Genomic DNA, 13,571 nt, shown 5'->3' with positions numbered 1-13,571 from the left:
AAAAAGAGTCACAACCTAAGAACATGAGAGGAAGCCCACTGTTCTCCTCAAAGTTACCGTAGACTCAAAACATCAAAATACTCCACTATTTGGAAGACTGTTTGTAGCATAGCAACTACAAGGATGGCAGTGTGCATGCGTCACTGTGTATACCTGAACCTTATCTATTGTATTCTGCAGTGTTCTGGATGGTTTGGATTCCTTTATCTGAACATAACCGAGCAAAGTGTCCTTGCCGTCAGTTTCGTTGTACAATGAGAATGACAGTTGGCTGGTGTTCCCATGTCTTTCACAACCAGGCTACTTTCTTTATTAATAATTGGCACATTATATCATATCAGTGCCATTTTATTCTTTTTTATTGCCTCTTGAAATCTATTGCACACATGAACCAAATAAAGTTTAATTATTGCCTTTTTATTTGTAGATTACACCAGATCAAATGTATCTCATCACACTCGTTTTTTAACACATCTCTTGTATTTGATACCTGCAAAGCATTTTATTCATCGGAGTTGGTTTTTACAACACGCTGTAGACAAACTGCAACGTTAACAACAGAATTATGGTGTATCCTCTTGTATTCTCTCAAGTGATGGACTTACACATGCATGTGTCAGACACGGGGACTTCTTCAAACTGGCCAGGTCATGTGAACTGCTGAAATCATTTAGCACTGTTTTAACAAAATGTTCACTTGTCCAGTATTTTGATTTAAGAGCAAAACTAATCAAATTCAGCTGCACCTTGTGATTTGTGATAACTAGCATCTACACTAACAGGTAAAGATATGCATGGAAGGTTAATAGATCACAGTTATGTCACCCGTTGGTGTGTAAAGATGCAGTTTAGTTTAACAGAAGAGAGGAAAGTGTTAGATGATTCAGCTAACTTTGTTGGCAAAATGCGGAAATCTGTATCGGTGCATCTATTAAAAGTACTATTTGGACCTGCATGAATGCAAATACTCCAGTTTCGCTTGCCAACAGGATATTAGTGCACTGGCCAGACAGAAAGCCATAATTCGAGCATTTCAGCACATGTTGGCATTCTAAATTAACCTCAAGTGGCCACGATAGGAAGTGCGATTTTTGGCACTTAATCAATGGAACATTGTTCAGGTCGAGGTTGCTCAGTAAACACAGAAAAATACAATAAACAGTGTCTGTGATAGGCTCATTATTGTCATGTTACCATGCTGATGCTGGCAATACAACTAAAGCAATGGGACAAAAGACATGGTTGAAAACAAAAGTAAAGCTGTAATTAAGTAATTCTTATTAGTTTCAGCATCTGGTGTGCAGTTGTTTTCAGGGAATACAAATTTAATAATTCAAGGTATTTGTGCAGGATATACTGTGCAGCCTTACTGCACCAGAGTGTGTCAATATTAACTCAGTAATTAATGAGAACAGTGTCATTGCATGTTTGTCTGGATCTATCATCTATTAGGGAGCTCCCAAGTTATATGAACAAATAAATAAATAAATAAAACATCCTCAATGTCTAGCTATGAATGCAACTCCGTCTTGGTTACAGATATACAATGCACAAACAGTAGGGAGTGGAGCTCATTGCAGAGAAAGTATGAATCACAGTCTGTATGGAGCAACACAGTCCTTAAAGTCTCTAAATGTACCACACCCTTCCACAGACATTATCAGATACACTTTAACTATCAGGTCTGTACCACACCATCAGCAATATTTCTGACAAAGGTCCTGGGCTAATTTATTGACTGAAAATTCAAAGTGTGAGTGTACCAACCTGTGTGTATATCTATATGGTGGATTTTGTGTGCTCGGTTTATATTCCCTCTCTCATCATGCAGTAAATCATCAGCTGTGCATAGACTCACTCATGTCCATTCATCAACAGTAGTTTGAGCAAACTGAAGTGTGTTGACCCACCATGGTTCATTCCAGCAGTGAAGCCACTGTTCAATGTTTTAAAGGGGAGCTTCTTCTCTTCTCAAAGTACTACAAGCACTTTCTGGATTCTACTTAATTACCTCAGCGTTTGGTAGGTGCAGCTAATTTAGTGCACCTAAAGCTACCCTCTGCAGAAAATGAAGGAAAGAAAAGTACAATTTAACTTCCATCTGCTTACATGCTTGGTCTGTTGTCTATTCTAAAAACATCTAATATATAAAGAAACTAATAGAACATAAAAAGATTAGACACAGAGACACAAGGAGAAGGTCAGATAAGGTCTTGTTGGGCTAATGTACTCTCACAGGGCCACACCCTGCATACAGGTGAGATTCTCAGTAGAAGTGCACCATCTAGCGATATCCAAAGGTATCACTTTTGTATCACACACAGAACTGCTCACTGTGTAGATTATTAAGCATGTTTTCAGTGACTCACCCTGCCACACCCAAAGGGGTCATGAAAGTTGTGTAAAGTGAGAGCAGCAGGTATGCTAAACTTAATTTTCCAAAAGACAGTTCGTCATCATCTTCCTCTCTTATTGAGGCATCTGATAGATAAATACAATCAATGATAAAAGGAAATTGATGCTGTAACATTATTAGTTTAATAATAGATAATCTTGCAGTTAAAACATGAATATCACGTCACAAAACAGGCACACAGTCTTGCTCTTCCCTGAGACGCACAGAGTCACATACAAAGTGTGTAACTATTCAGCACACGCTCATTCGCAAGTATGCACAGAGTATCCAACATGTAATGACAGCTGCAGAATGTTTCTGATTTAATGACTAAAAGAAGCTGAAGAGTAAAAAGAAAAAAGGTGCACAGTGGAGCTCTGGATCTTTATTGCAAGTCAAAATGTGGGTTCCTTTTGATCTGTCTGCCTGGTCTTCTTGTTGAAACAGCAAAATTAAGTGGGTGTGGAGAGCTGATGGAAGGTGGTGAGCCCATGCTTGGTCAGGATTGGTCTAAAGTTGAATCTTGTAAATTCTTCTCTTGCCCACCCCTTTAAACACTGGATGATCATTTAACCATACGATATAATCATTTAGATCCATTGCTATCTCAGATTTGGGATCAGTGGGATTTAAACTGATAATGCTGTGACATTGGAATTCACTCTTCCATAAATCGATTACATTTACCCTCGTTGAACAGCTGCTGTTACCATCTATGAACTCTTATTTTCAAAAAAGAAGTTTTTCAACTTTTTAAAAAGCATGCAAGTGTGCCTTGATATGCAATCAGATATACAAATCAGTGAACCTGTAGTAACACCACAAGGCATTGGCGGGAAGTGCGACATTATTCTCATGTTAAACTGAACTAAAAGATCTTTCAACAGTGACCTGAGGAAAAGTTTTTGAAAGGATTATGGTAACGTGAAAAGTTGTCCGTCAGGTCAACCAAGGCTATCAGGTTGCTTCTTCACTGGATGGCTGTTAAGCCCCCGAGGCTTTGGGGAAAGCAGGCTGACTTTCCAAAACTGACTGTGTTGCTCAAAATCAGTCAAAATAAATTGAATAAATAATGAACTAGATGAGATGACATGAATAAAAAAACACATTAAGAACTGAACGATTTACTGCAATGTGAACAAGGTATTCTTGTATCCTCATTGTTTGTACCTTATAGTTACAGTTTTTTGCTGTCAATCAACATGAGCTCAGTCATGTGAAAAGTTTTCAAAGTCTTGATGACAGCTCAGGGGTTTTTTACCGTTTCTCTGAGCTTTGCACAATCAGGGCTTTGGGTGAATTTTATGCGAGTTTCACTCAAGGAAAGATTGAAGCATTTTGTTACCACATAACTGAATACTCCAGACCAGCATACTAACAAGATTAGCTTTTTTTAAAGGTCGTCACACTTGTTGATGATGCTAAACGGAGATATAACACACACACAAACAACACAGTCTAAAATTGGACTACTAAGTCAAGTGTTTAAAACAGGAATCACCTTATCAATAATAATATTATTTATTAAAAAATATAGTTTGTAGTTTCTGTGCTTCTAATGCTACTTTCTCTCTTGCAAAACAGACTGAGACTGACTGTCATTCCTTAGATGCAAATCAACCATCACTCATTCCTTTTTCTGGCCTCTCCCAGCTTATCGGTGTGACTGCTGAATGAGGAAGCTGAAGAGCTCAAATGATGGCAGAGAGGCAGCCAGGCTATGTGACTGAATGATGATAGGTTGGTGGGGGGAGGGGGTACAAGGTGATTGTTTTCTCTCATGAGTATGGCCTGATAACTACAAACCAGTAAAACCAGCTGGCGCATTCTCGATAGGTTAACATCTTACTTTTGCAAGTTGTTTATGCAATTAGTGAAACATATTACATTTATCAGTATCCTACTTGTTGTGGGCCCAAAAGATTGCTAATACTTTTATAAGACAATCAGCTATAAGCGCTAATTAAACATAAATTTCTATTAGGTATACTTTCTCTAAAATGCCAGAGACATTCCACTTAGGACATGTTTGTGTTTTAGTGTCTCGCTCTGTGGATCTTACTTGATGCCCCATCAGCAAATTAACATACTCACAATGGCAGTGGTGACAAGATAATGTTTGGCAGGTGTAATGTTTACCATGTTCAACCTCTTAGCTTAGCATGATCACTTAATTGAGCTTCTGGCTGTGTATTTGCCTACCCTAAGATATATTACATTTTAATAGTCATTTTTATTTAAAAAAAAAATTAGCAAACAAGATTTAAAATTGCTAATTAACACAGAACTGCTGGTGGCTCGCGGGATCAGCCCTGTGCTAGATTTTCCTTCCCTTTGTATTTTCTCCTGTTCTGAAATTTGGAGTTTCTTGTACAGACAAGTGCTGCATGCTCTTGTCTGTGTGATCACTTAAAATATAAACACATCCATTCATTTATTGTGTTACAGTTACATTGTGTAAGTTTTAATTAATACAGTCTTTTGTCTATTGCCTAGAAGCTTATGTGGCAAAAATAACGTCAGCTGACATAGAGTACCACACAGGTGAAATTATCGCTGGTATGTGTTATTTTTGTCACTGCTATGAGTAAGTAGGGTGAGTGACTATTTTACAGGATAGCTACACACTGCAGTCTCTTAGGATTAAAAGAACCTAAACTTTCACTGTTTTATACATTCTCTGTAACTCTGGAGTACTTAACAAGACATTTAACATTTTAACAAACTGCAGTTTATATCATTCTTATTTCATATCCACACTTCAGTGTAATGCAATTCCACCCTAGGATAAACAAAGTATTCAGATTTGGATTTTGAAATGTATGTTTTTCTCATACCAACATCTAAGCAAACAAAAGGGGGGGCAAAAAACAAACTGATGAAAGGATTATCTAGAAAAAGGAATTTTCAACTTATCACTGTGCTTTCACTGAGTTGCAACAAAATGTGGAATCACAAGTTTGACCTGAAAAGAGGTGAATGAACCCCTGCCCACTGGTCACCACACCCATGGTGATGGAGAGATTGCATAGAGGGGTGGGGGGGTTGAGCTGTCAACTGCATTCTTACCTTTCAGCGTATGCAAGGCCCATCCCACTTTGGCAACTATATAACCACAATGCCAAAGTTAGGCACTCAGCTGCAGATCAACTCCAGTTATCCTACTTGGTTCACATCAAGACCCTTCAACATGTCTATGAGGACAAGAAGCTTCAAGCAGAACACCATGAGTGTCTATGGTGGAGCAGGAGGTCGTGGAGTCCGTATCTCTTCATCCCAGATGAGCTGTGGAACACCAAGCTTGAATCTTGCTGATGGTCTCGACCTCCATGTTGGGGCCAATGAGAAGGCCACCATGCAGAACCTGAATGACCGTCTGGCGTCATACCTGGATAAGGTGCGCAAGCTGGAGAAGGAGAATGAGCACCTGGAGAACCTGATCCGGGAGTGGTACCAGAGCAGAAACGTGGTCTCCCGTGACTACTCGGGTTACTTCGCCACCATCGAGGATCTGAAGGAAAAGGTAAGAGAAAAGATACAGATAAGAGTCTGCCTGAGCAATTCCTGCTTGTCAATGTTCATTGTAAGTGTAACAGAAGAGGTATCTTTTGGTATCTAACTTTTCAGTTAGATGAGCTCATTCATCATTGTCAAAGACTTAGATACTGACCCATAAGTTAAGTTAAGTCCTGAATATTACAATGTTAATTACACAGAGAAGCAGCACAGGTGTAGAGAGGAACTCAAATGTTGTTACCTGAAGTAAGAGCTTGATTGTTTTCTGACTGTTTCCATGTGTTTTTGCCCACTCATAGATTTGTATTGCCTCCATGCTCAATGCCAAGACCATCCTGGACATTGACAATGCAAAACTGGCTGCTGATGATTTTAAAGTGAAGTGAGTGTGCCCTCTGTATGTTTATAACCCTTCTACATTCACATGTACACATGTCTGACTCACAGCTTCTGATTGTGATAACCTGCTGACTTGTCCATCTGCCATTTTGTGTGAAATTCACTCAGGTATGAAAGCGAGCTGGCCATGAGACTGGCAGTGGAAGCAGACATTGCTGGTCTGAGGAAGCTAACGGATGATCTTAACCTATTGAGGCTGGATCTGGAGACTCAGTATGAAACCCTGAAGGAAGACGTCATTAGCCTCAAGAAAAACCACGAAGAGGCGAGTTTACTGAGAGGGCAACCTTATGAGATCACATCTGTTTTTCATTGCAAGCTTTTGTGGCTGGCTGTTCATAATTCACACATGACCCATGTTTTACCCCTGATAATACAGAGGAAATGCAGTGTTAGGTTCATGCTTTTATAAACAGCTCTGCCACCTTCTCCTTTTCCCTTTGCTGCCCCTCTTCTCTCTGCACACTTCCATGTATTCTTCTCTTTCTCCATTACCTCATTGCTTCTGTTTGTTCAACACCCGCACCCACCACACACACATGAACACACATGCGGGTGTTAGAGCCAAAAACACGCATGACTATCATAACAACAGGTAGATTATTTTGAGGATTTGTGATTTTTTTGTGAAATATTTTGTGAAATTTTATTGCCCTTTGACTTCTGCAGGATGTGGTTCTACTGAGGACTCAGATGGGTGGCCAGGTTAATGTATCCGTGGACGCTTCTCCCTCTCGAGACCTTAACGAGGCTATAGCAGAGATCAGGCAGCACTACGAGGGTGTGATTGCAAAGAACAGCAAAGAGCTCGAATTGTGGTATCAAAACAAGGTGAGAAGTGAAGTTATTATTATTATTATTATTATTATTTCCATGAAGTGATCTTTCAACTGGAGTGAAACATATTATGATGTTGTGTTTCTGCTCAGATTGCAGAAGTGGAGCAGGAAGTGCAAACACAAACTGAGGTTCTGGTCACAACACGAAGAGAGATTACAGAGCTGAGGAACACTCTCCAGAGACTGGAGATTGAACTGCAGGGCCATTTGACCATGGTAACACACATCAGTTTAATGTCACTGGAACTGATGTCATTTTATCTGTCCATTAAGTATGACGGGAATGTTTGCAGTATGTCACACAATTGCTGACTGCCTATTCACTGAACAATTTTCTTCTGAAACTCAAACAGAAAACATCTCTAGAGGGAACTCTGGCAGAGACCCAGGGACGCTATGCCATGAAGCTAACAAACCTTCAGAATATGGTCAAAAGCCTGGAGGATCAGCTTTCCCAGATCCACAGCAGTATCACTGACAACAAGCACAAATATGACATGTTGCTGGATCTCAAGACCAGGCTGGAGATGGAGATTGCAGAGTACAGGAGGCTGCTGGATGGGGAGGATGACAGGTAAGACCTAGTGAAGAGAAAGAGGCAGTGGAGAAAAATGAGAAAATATGATGAGAAAATCATGAGTCAGGGGAGAGAACATTAGAGACAGAGGGGGAAAAATCTACGTTTGTTGATTTTGTTGAAATTGTTTATGATATGAATGATTCAGACTAATGATTTCTCTCCCACCCCCCATCCGCACCAGCACTTATTGCAGCTCAAAAAAAGGCAAGAAAGGTTTTTTTTGTATCATTCGTATCATTTTTTTTAATTATCCAAATTATATCATAAATTTACATTAGATACAGTTTTAAGAAATGTCTTGAGAATTTATCATGTTTGTTTTTTCTCTTCTTTTCTTTAGTGGTCAAAAAGGTCATCACAGTGGTGGAGAAAATTGTGGATGGAAGGGTGGTGCAGACCAACGAGACCGTTGATAATCTGGGTCAACTTAGGGATGAATAGATAGAAGCTCGTGGAATATGGGATGAATGATCAAAAAATAAAGATCATGCAGTTGAATTAAAGTTTCATGTGTGGCGTCTACATAAATGTAAAATTATTATGTAGGTTTTCATCTCTTTTGTCACTTTATAGTAGATGTGCATGTGGCATTAGTCAGTGTGGTTTTATTTAACATATGTATGACATGAAAAACCAGAAATAACTGTCAATTTTGCAGCTTTAAGGTGAATTTAAGCCCCTTTTCTGTAGCCAATCTCCTTTCGTAACAATTTAAAGGGGTTGGTTTTATTAAGAAGCCACCCTTTTAAATTGTAATAATGCTTTCATTTAAGCAGACAGGCTTTGAGGTTATGACTGACAGCTGGGAAACTTTGACGTGGCTGTAGCTGTTAGCAGTCTGTTAAGCTTTGCCTCGGCAAATTTGAGTCACTCAAAGTCATGTATGTTGTGTTGGTGCCTGTTGAAGTATTTTAATGAAATTCCATCAATTTTCTCAACCACTTCTCCAATTCAGGGTTGTGGGGTAATGGGACTGGAACCCATCCCAGCTGTCAGGAGTGAAAAATGCAGTGAGAGAGACAGACATTTAGGCTTTAAAACAGGGGTTCACAAATCAGTGTCTTTTTACATTCAGTCTATGTTGACTACCAACATATTTTATCATAAATGTGGACAAAATAGGGTTTTATGTAATGTAAAGTCTTTTCTTGTTCCTTAAACCCCTGGTTAATCAAATTCAGTGAGTACCAAAAAACTGTAAGCTCAAACTAAACAACCTTTATACATATGAGACACTTCTTCTGACAAAAAATAAATTTATCTCTCCTGAAGACAAGTACAAGGAAAAAAATAACAAGCTGTTAAAATTAGTTTAGAGCAGGTACTAAACAAATTCTCAACCCCATCTCTACAAAGCTTGATTAATTCAATTCAATTTCAATTCAATTTTATTTATATAGCGCCAAATCACAACAAAAGTCGCCTCAAGGCTTTTTTTACTTCTTATAAACTTAGAAGTAAAATTGCAGAGTATAATAATAGTTTCTGCCTGGTGTAGGTACAGGGAGTGCCAGGAAAGAGTGGGTTAACCCTCTCAGGCTCAAATTAAACTTTTTGTTGCTAATGCACAACCAAGTCCTGCAGTGGTACTTCTGAGTAAAAAAAACTCATAAAATATGTATGTGGGGTAATCAGGTTGTTAGTTTTTAACTGTTGCAAATCGGCAAAGCCTGCCTTGAGAGGGTTAATGATGGAGTGACATAATGATCGGTTTATAGTAAAGAGATTCAATGATAATAATAATGTTGTTTCTTCTGATTGCACAGACATTGTTTGCTTACACGCTTTAACAACTGTGTCTCTTTAGAGTTCACCTACCTGTGGATATACTAAGTTAGGTTTTTTGGGCATTTTGTCTCAGTGGACAACTTCTGTTCAGAACCAAAAACATTTACCCCAGAGGTTGCTATATTAAAGACACATTTAAAAAAAAAACATCACTTAGCTTATCAGTATCCTTACATTTTTAATGATCTTTCTAAAACCTAGACAAATGTCTTCTAGTGTTGATGCACACATTCCCTGCCCCCTAGTGGCAAAATGTTGGTTGATGCAGCTTTAATCACGTGTAATGAGACGGAGAAGTCTATCAGAATCCACATGGTGAACATTTTGCTCACATCACATATGTTAGGGGTGGGAAGATCCATTAATTTTAATGAACAAAAACTTGTTGATTCTTGATGTCATACACACGTTTTCCCTCATCACAGGTGAGGACGACTCAGAGTACAGACAGTGGACTCTGGACTTTGTGGACTGGTGTCAGCAGAACCACCTGCTGATCAACGCTGGGAAAACCAAGGAGTTGGTAGTGGATTTCTGGAGATGCAGACCCACCACACTGACACCGGTGAACATCCAGGGAGTGGACATTGAGATAGTGGACTCTTATAGAGATAGTGGGTGCTCACCTGAATAATAAGCTAGACTGGAGCCACAACACCGATGCTCTTTACAGGAAGGGTCATTGCAGACTCTACCTGCTGAGGCGGCTGAGGTCATTTGGAGTACAGGGAGCGCTTCTATGACTCTGTGGTGGCATCTGTCATATTTTACAGTGTTGTATGTTGGAGCAGCAGTTTATCTGCAGCTGAGAGGAAGAGGTTGGATAAACTCATTAGGAAGGCCAGCTCTGTTCTGGGATGCACCCTGGACCCTGTGCAGGTGGTGGGAGACAGAAGGACTCTGGCCAAAATAACATCTCTAATGGACAGAGTCTCCCACCCCATGCATGTAGATGTTGCTGAACTGCAGAGCTCCTTCAGTGACAGACTGCTGCATCCTAGATGCATGAAGGAGCGTTTCTGCAGGTCCTTCCTCCCTGCAGCTGTCAGACAGTACAATCAGAACTGCTCCCAACAATCATAGATGTTTACATCAGCGCTGTATCTTGCACTATTTTATAAACCGATTCACACTATAACCAGGGATTGCCTCTTATCTGTATTTAATTTTATTTAATTTAATAACAGTATGGTACTCAGTTTTTGGTAACCATTGTCCTTCATGCAAATATGTAAAAAATGTGTATGTTTCTGTTCTGTCTTGTGTACTGTTTGTTTGTATATGTGTCTTTCTGGCTGTTGTAACACCCAAATTTCCCCCTGTGGGACAATTAAAGGATCATTCTATTCTGTTCTATTCTATTCTATTCCAAATATGAAATAAAGTCTAAATGCTGACTGTAACGTGTTTTTAAATGTTTTTGTGTCATCGTGTACTCAACAGGTTCAGAAATGTTTTACTTTATTGCTCTCTTTCTAAAGACTATAAAACATCTTAGGCTCATGTGTCATAATGGAAATTTTGAAAAGAGGCACAGTCCTGAGTAATCATTACTTTTAGCTTTTCTATCTAGCAAGATGGCCTCAGGCTGCAACTTTATATTTGCTGTTATGTTTAATTTAATTCTCAGCCAAGTTTATATTGTCAAAATACTAATATTATCTTAGTATTCACCAATGTCATGAAATACCTTATGAAATATAAATATACCTTTTAAAAATACCTTCTTGGTTGATGAAAAACTGTGGAACTGTCACTATCATGACATTTGAAATTAAGTAAACACAAATAAGACAAAATTCAAGTCAGCAAACTGAGAGCCTTTTATTGCATCACGTTAGTATTTGAAGGATGTAGTAGCGACTTAGATGTGGAATTTGTGTACTCCAGAAGTTGTGCTGTGTTTGCTGTTTGAGACAGTTTAGGTACGGGTGGTGTGGGTACTTGAGGACACCACCTTGCCATCGCTTACTTCCTCAGTGATCACGACCACTTTTTTATTGGTGACGCTGGAAGATCCAGAGCTTTGGATGCTGTGAAAAGTACAGAGTTGGTGTTAAAATCAGTTTAAGATTTAAATTTGCGGAACTAGCTTATGGTGAAAGGGCTGAATTCTTCATTTTTCTTACCTGCCCTCTCCATCCAACAGCCTCCTATACTCTGCAATCTCCATTTCCAGGCGAGTTTTGATGTCGAGGAGCATCTTGTATTCTTGGCTCTGGCGATCAATATCAGCACGGAGCTGCATCAACTGTTCCTCCATGCCTGTCACTTGCATCTGGAGGCCTTGAAGCTTCATAGAATACCGCGCCTCTGTTTCAGCCAGAGAGTTTTCCAAACCTGCTTTCTATTGAAGAAAGGAAGGGGTAAAGAAAATCTGTCAAAAATCTGAAGCTGGGATTAGTGAATGAGTTCGAATAAAGCCAAATGATTTTATTTACCATGCTTAACTGTGACTGTAATTCAATCTCCAGGCCTTGCAATGTGCGACGGAGGTCAGTGATTTCTGTTTTGGATGTTTGCAGAATTTCTGTGTTCGCAGTCATCTCTTTGCTCAGCTCATCTGACTGCAACAGATATGAGACTCAATGCAAAGTTCATATATCACTAAATAACTTCGAACAACAATCTATGCATTGAAAATCAGATCTTCTTCAGTCTTACCTTTTGATCAAACCAAGCTTGAAGTTCTTTCTTTTTTTTGGCAGTTATAGATTCATATTGGTCACGGATCTCAGCCAAAACACTGTTCAGGTCTTGTTGTGGTGCTGCATCCACCTCCACATTGATCTGACCACTCATCTGGGTTCTCATTGCTGCCATTTCCTGGTGGACAAATGGTTCAGTATTTTAATTGAGTTGGTTGTATTGTACAGTTGAATAAATTTGTTCCATTTTTAATTTGCTTGAATGACTGTTCACTGTTTTCTACTGACCTCCTCGTGGTTTTTCTTAAGGAAAATGAGCTCCTCCTTGAGGCCTTCTATCTGCATCTCCAGGTCAGATCTGCATAGTGTCAGCTGATCCAATAGTCTCTTCAGCTCAGCAATATCTGCCTCTACTGATGTACGCATAGAAAGCTCGTTCTCATACCTGCAAGGCCACAAGTGATGAGATATTTCATCTCAACAGTTCTGTGTTTGTTTAGTGTAAATTAAAAATTCACAAGGTTCAACAGCATTTAACCACTACTATCCCTTACTTGGTTCTGAAGTCATCTGCTGCCAGTTTTGCATTCTCACAGGCCAGAAAGATGCCTCCATTGACAGAAATGGCATCCCGGATCTGTGTGATTATGAAATACCATTTTTTAAATAACTACTACATGTCTTTATATTTGTGCAAACATTAAAAACAACTGATTCTGACTTATATTTCAAAAGCAACTTCTTAAAGTTCATGCATTTCATAATAAATTAAAACGTGGTGTAGCATTCAGATTCACTACTCATGTGACATACCTTATCTCGCAGGTCAGCAATAGTGGCCTCATAAGCTGAGTAGTCACGGGCTGAAGGGGAGGTCTTATTTTCCAAGAACTGCCTGATCTTGAGCTCAAGTTCACCGTTGGCCTTCTCAAGCTTGCGCACTTTCTCCAAGTAGGAGGCCAGGCGGTCATTCAGGTTCTGCATGGTGGCCTTTTCATTGGCACCAACATTGATATCCCCGCCGCCAAAACCTGCACCACCACCAAAACCTGCACCACCACCAAAGGCTGCACCACCACCAAAGGCTGCACCACCACCAAAGCCTGAACCGCCGCCAAAGGCTGCACCGCTACCAAAACCTCCACCACCACCTCCACTGGAAAAACCAAAACCACCACCACCACCAGAAACCGAAATTCTTGCTCCGTGTCCACCTGCACCACCGTGCACGCTTCTAGCATACATCCTTTGGACACTGCCTCCACCTCCACCTATGCCTGAACCTCCAAAGCGCCCAGAATAACTGCTATTGGATGTTGACAAAGACAGCATTGTGAAGGTTGCTCAGGTGGTCTGACTGCCTTGAACAGACGGAGATGGCTGAGATGCACAGCTCTGCTGCTGGA

At 39.8% G+C, this 13,571-nt stretch overlaps 2 protein-coding genes across 2 annotated transcripts; one reads left to right on the top strand and one right to left on the bottom strand.

Annotated features, from left to right (window-relative positions):
* The first annotated feature begins 5,498 nt into the window (after positions 1-5,498).
* Positions 5,499-8,232, top strand: krt98 (keratin 98). Its single transcript, XM_004538973.3, has 8 exons — positions 5,499-5,918; positions 6,211-6,293; positions 6,419-6,575; positions 6,980-7,141; positions 7,240-7,365; positions 7,503-7,723; positions 7,911-7,933; positions 8,070-8,232. Exons 1-8 carry the CDS (start codon positions 5,514-5,516, stop codon positions 8,168-8,170), a joined length of 1,278 nt encoding a protein of 425 aa, XP_004539030.2. The 5' UTR covers positions 5,499-5,513; the 3' UTR covers positions 8,171-8,232.
* Positions 8,233-11,316: 3,084 nt separating this feature from the next.
* On the bottom strand, positions 11,317-13,571 carry LOC101476651 (keratin, type I cytoskeletal 50 kDa). Its single transcript, XM_012918725.4, has 7 exons — positions 12,979-13,571; positions 12,720-12,802; positions 12,454-12,610; positions 12,182-12,343; positions 11,959-12,084; positions 11,647-11,864; positions 11,317-11,550 (listed from the first exon to the last, which is right to left on the bottom strand). Exons 1-7 carry the CDS (start codon positions 13,495-13,497, stop codon positions 11,439-11,441), a joined length of 1,377 nt encoding a protein of 458 aa, XP_012774179.2. The 5' UTR covers positions 13,498-13,571; the 3' UTR covers positions 11,317-11,438.

Source organism: Maylandia zebra, linkage group LG6 (genome assembly GCF_041146795.1).
Source record: "Maylandia zebra isolate NMK-2024a linkage group LG6, Mzebra_GT3a, whole genome shotgun sequence".
Taxonomy (NCBI): Eukaryota; Metazoa; Chordata; class Actinopteri; order Cichliformes; family Cichlidae; genus Maylandia; species Maylandia zebra.
This window is presented reverse-complemented; position numbering and strand designations above follow the sequence as displayed.

Coding starts and splice junctions, on each gene's coding strand:
- krt98 (XM_004538973.3), top strand. CDS start 5,514: ATGCCAAAGTTAGGCACTCAGCTGCAGATCAACTCCAGTTATCCTACT. Junction 6,294..6,418: donor GCTGATGATTTTAAAGTGAA/GTGAGTGTGCCC, acceptor AAATTCACTCAG/GTATGAAAGCGAGCTGGCCA. Junction 7,366..7,502: donor TGCAGGGCCATTTGACCATG/GTAACACACATC, acceptor AAACTCAAACAG/AAAACATCTCTAGAGGGAAC.
- LOC101476651 (XM_012918725.4), bottom strand. CDS start 13,497: ATGCTGTCTTTGTCAACATCCAATAGCAGTTATTCTGGGCGCTTTGGA. Junction 12,803..12,978: donor TTGCTGACCTGCGAGATAAG/GTATGTCACATG, acceptor ATAATCACACAG/ATCCGGGATGCCATTTCTGT. Junction 11,865..11,958: donor TACAGTCACAGTTAAGCATG/GTAAATAAAATC, acceptor TTTCTTCAATAG/AAAGCAGGTTTGGAAAACTC.